At 44.6% G+C, this 2594-nt stretch overlaps 2 protein-coding genes across 2 annotated transcripts in view; one reads left to right on the top strand and one right to left on the bottom strand.

The window, feature by feature from the left end:
* The window catches only part of CENPC (centromere protein C), a 30160-nt gene extending 29048 nt beyond the window's left edge, over positions 1-1112 (bottom strand). Inside the window, exon 1 of the mRNA XM_035888897.1 lies at positions 1017-1112. Coding sequence (XP_035744790.1) covers positions 1017-1112 — 96 coding nt within the window. The remainder of the gene's footprint in view (positions 1-1016) is intronic.
* Positions 1113-1281: 169 nt separating this feature from the next.
* Positions 1282-2594, top strand: part of STAP1 (signal transducing adaptor family member 1) — a 7617-nt gene continuing 6304 nt past the window's right edge. Inside the window, exon 1 of the mRNA XM_009649179.1 lies at positions 1282-1419. Within this exon, the coding sequence (XP_009647474.1) occupies positions 1282-1419 (138 nt within the window). The remainder of the gene's footprint in view (positions 1420-2594) is intronic.

Raw genomic sequence — 2594 nt, 5'->3', positions numbered from 1 at the left:
AGGTGGCGGGCGGCGGCGGCCCCGCGGGAAGCGCCGGCCCAGGCCCTCGCTACAAAACACCTACAGTCACCACGGGGCCTTGCCATTTTTTTCTTTAAAACATTAGCGAGCTCCTCAACAGTGAGGAAAAACAACCGCCTGAGAACGTAATGCCACAATATCCACAATGTCTTACAGCATCTGCAAAAGACAGCCCCAAAATAAAAAGCGTTATTTAAGATACCACGCTCCAGCAAGCAGCAGAGTAAGCGCTGGCTCGTCATCATCAGCCTCGCCAAGCAAAGGTGCAGGTACCCGTGTTCATTAGCTTTTCTGTAACATTCAACAGCAAAGTTGAATTCTGCCATTTAAACACAATTGAACATGTACAAGAAATCTTCAGTTTAGCCAAAATCTGAGAACATGTACCTGTCCCCAGCCATGTTTAGAGATGACATGGAGAATTTACTTTCTGCTAGAGCTGGTTGGCAGCTATCTGATCTATCACAGATCACCTCACTGGCTAATTAGGTACTTACACCCCCACACAGATGTTCAAGAAAAAAAAAAAAGCTTTTATTTTTTAAAAAAATAATGTTTACTCTGCACATAGTAGCAACCAGCATCAAAACACCAAGTCTCATCATCCCTGTTCTTTCTGACCACTAAGGGGAAGGCCAGAAACTAAGTTAAACACCATGGTTGTGTGAACCTGATGGAAGTTTCACCCCTCATTTCATTGGGACCAACATTTCATTCCTGAACTACCATCTCCCTTCACAATTTCTTTAAAGGCTTTGGTATATTAGCTCTTTCACAGTGAAAGTCGTCTTCCTACACGCACATTGCAAAGTTGATTTATCCTTGCCAGTTATAAACAGCCATGAAAAATTTAAATACTATTTCAGAGGCAGCTGAGAGCAGCCTCCCGCCTGGCAGCAGCCCATGAAAAGTCCAGTGCTGAAAGCCATAAAAAGGAGGCTTTTCCACCGTAACCTCCAGGTGGCACCCACCCCAGCAGCGATGCACTTTTGTACCAGATCCGAGGAGCCCACTCGAAAGGGAAAGATCCTTTCAATCCGTTCAGTCTGGTTCCCCCCATGCTCATACACCAAGCAAAGAGGTGGCGGCATGTGCTGACCTAAAAGCAAGCCCAGAGACTTCCTCTTCAAGGTGGTGCCTTCCCTCCCTGCCTTCTCTGGCTGAGGCTGATACAGAGCAGAGTGAGAACAACGGGAGCTGGGGGGAAAAAGGAGCACAGCAGCAGAAGATATCCAGGTATCCTGCTGAGATACCCAAAGGATGCTGAGAGGCATTGCGGAGCAGCCTGAAGAAACTCCTCGGCCAGCCCCCCGACAAATCTCCCAGGAGAGGCAGAAGATCACTGGGCTGCCTTTGTACTTCCAAGGTTTCCTGTCTGTCCGGCACTCAAGACACCAGGTAAGGCGCACAGTCCCGGGAAGTGGATGTGCTGAAACACTTCTTCAAAAACACACCGCCGGGAGCTACATGTCTGTGGGGGAAATGTTTCGCAGCACTGGCTGACACAAATGGTTGCACTGAAATAATGATATCTAGTTATTTCTGTTCGTATTACTTGGGGGGGTGGGGGATGTAAAATTATGTAAGGTAGCCATCGATACCTCCAGGATCCCACTGTAATTTACTATTACCCCCGAAATGTTGATAGAGTTTGACTGATCTCATAGCTACCACCATGGTGAAAAGCTAATGCAATATTTTTTAATACCAAGAGCAAAGTTTGACATGGTTATATTGCTCTGATGCATCCTCTGTTTACTGGAGAACAGTATCCATCCTGAAGTCTTCAGCGACAGGCCACCTGAAGTATATGTCAGGTTCTCTACATTTTTTTTTTTCTTCTTAGTAAGGGCTGATGATTTAACATATGTGGATTAACTGGGAAAATAAGAATGACCTTTTTGACCCAAGATAACTATTTAAGACACAAATCTGTAAAGGCCTACGTGCTTGCATATCTTACAATAGCAGGTATGTTCAGAGCATGTCCCTAATAAAGGTGATTGCCCTTTTTTAGCACTTGATAGTGACCATCCCTGTACTTAGGGTTACAAAGTCGTTTTTACCCTACCTGTGCTCACATCTCTGTAGATGCAAAGCACAGAGTAGAGAAGAAAGTGAGAGTTGTGCAGTGCTAAAGGTAGACATAATTAAAAGAGCAAAAATAGCATGGTGGTTCACAAACACAGGAACAACCAGGTACCACAGAAAACAGGAACTACAAGAAACAAAACGTAGACTAATAGTCTTACTATTAATTCTTCTGCAGCAGTAGAAATTATTCAACGCGTTGCTTTGTTGTAGCTAGCAGGAGAACGCCTGCAAGTTTAATAAAGCTCCCTGTTACATTCCCTTAGGTATACACTTTTGTGTAAAACCTTTTTTCCCACACCAAACAATCCCTCCTTCTGAAATTCAGTAACTACCATACTGGAATAACAAAAACTAACAGGGCAGAGCAGTAACATGCAGCTGATCTGAAGAGACTCATGTGGGACCGACAAGGTGTATTATCACCTTTGAGAGACCAAACACCCAAGAGAAGAACATATTCATGGCTGTGAAGCAGTAAC

This window comes from Egretta garzetta, unplaced genomic scaffold (assembly GCF_000687185.1).
Source record: "Egretta garzetta isolate BGI_Z169 unplaced genomic scaffold, ASM68718v1 scaffold41, whole genome shotgun sequence".
NCBI lineage: Eukaryota > Metazoa > Chordata > Aves > Pelecaniformes > Ardeidae > Egretta > Egretta garzetta.
The sequence above is the reverse complement of the archived record's forward strand: the minus strand, read 5'-3'. Positions and strand labels throughout refer to the sequence as shown.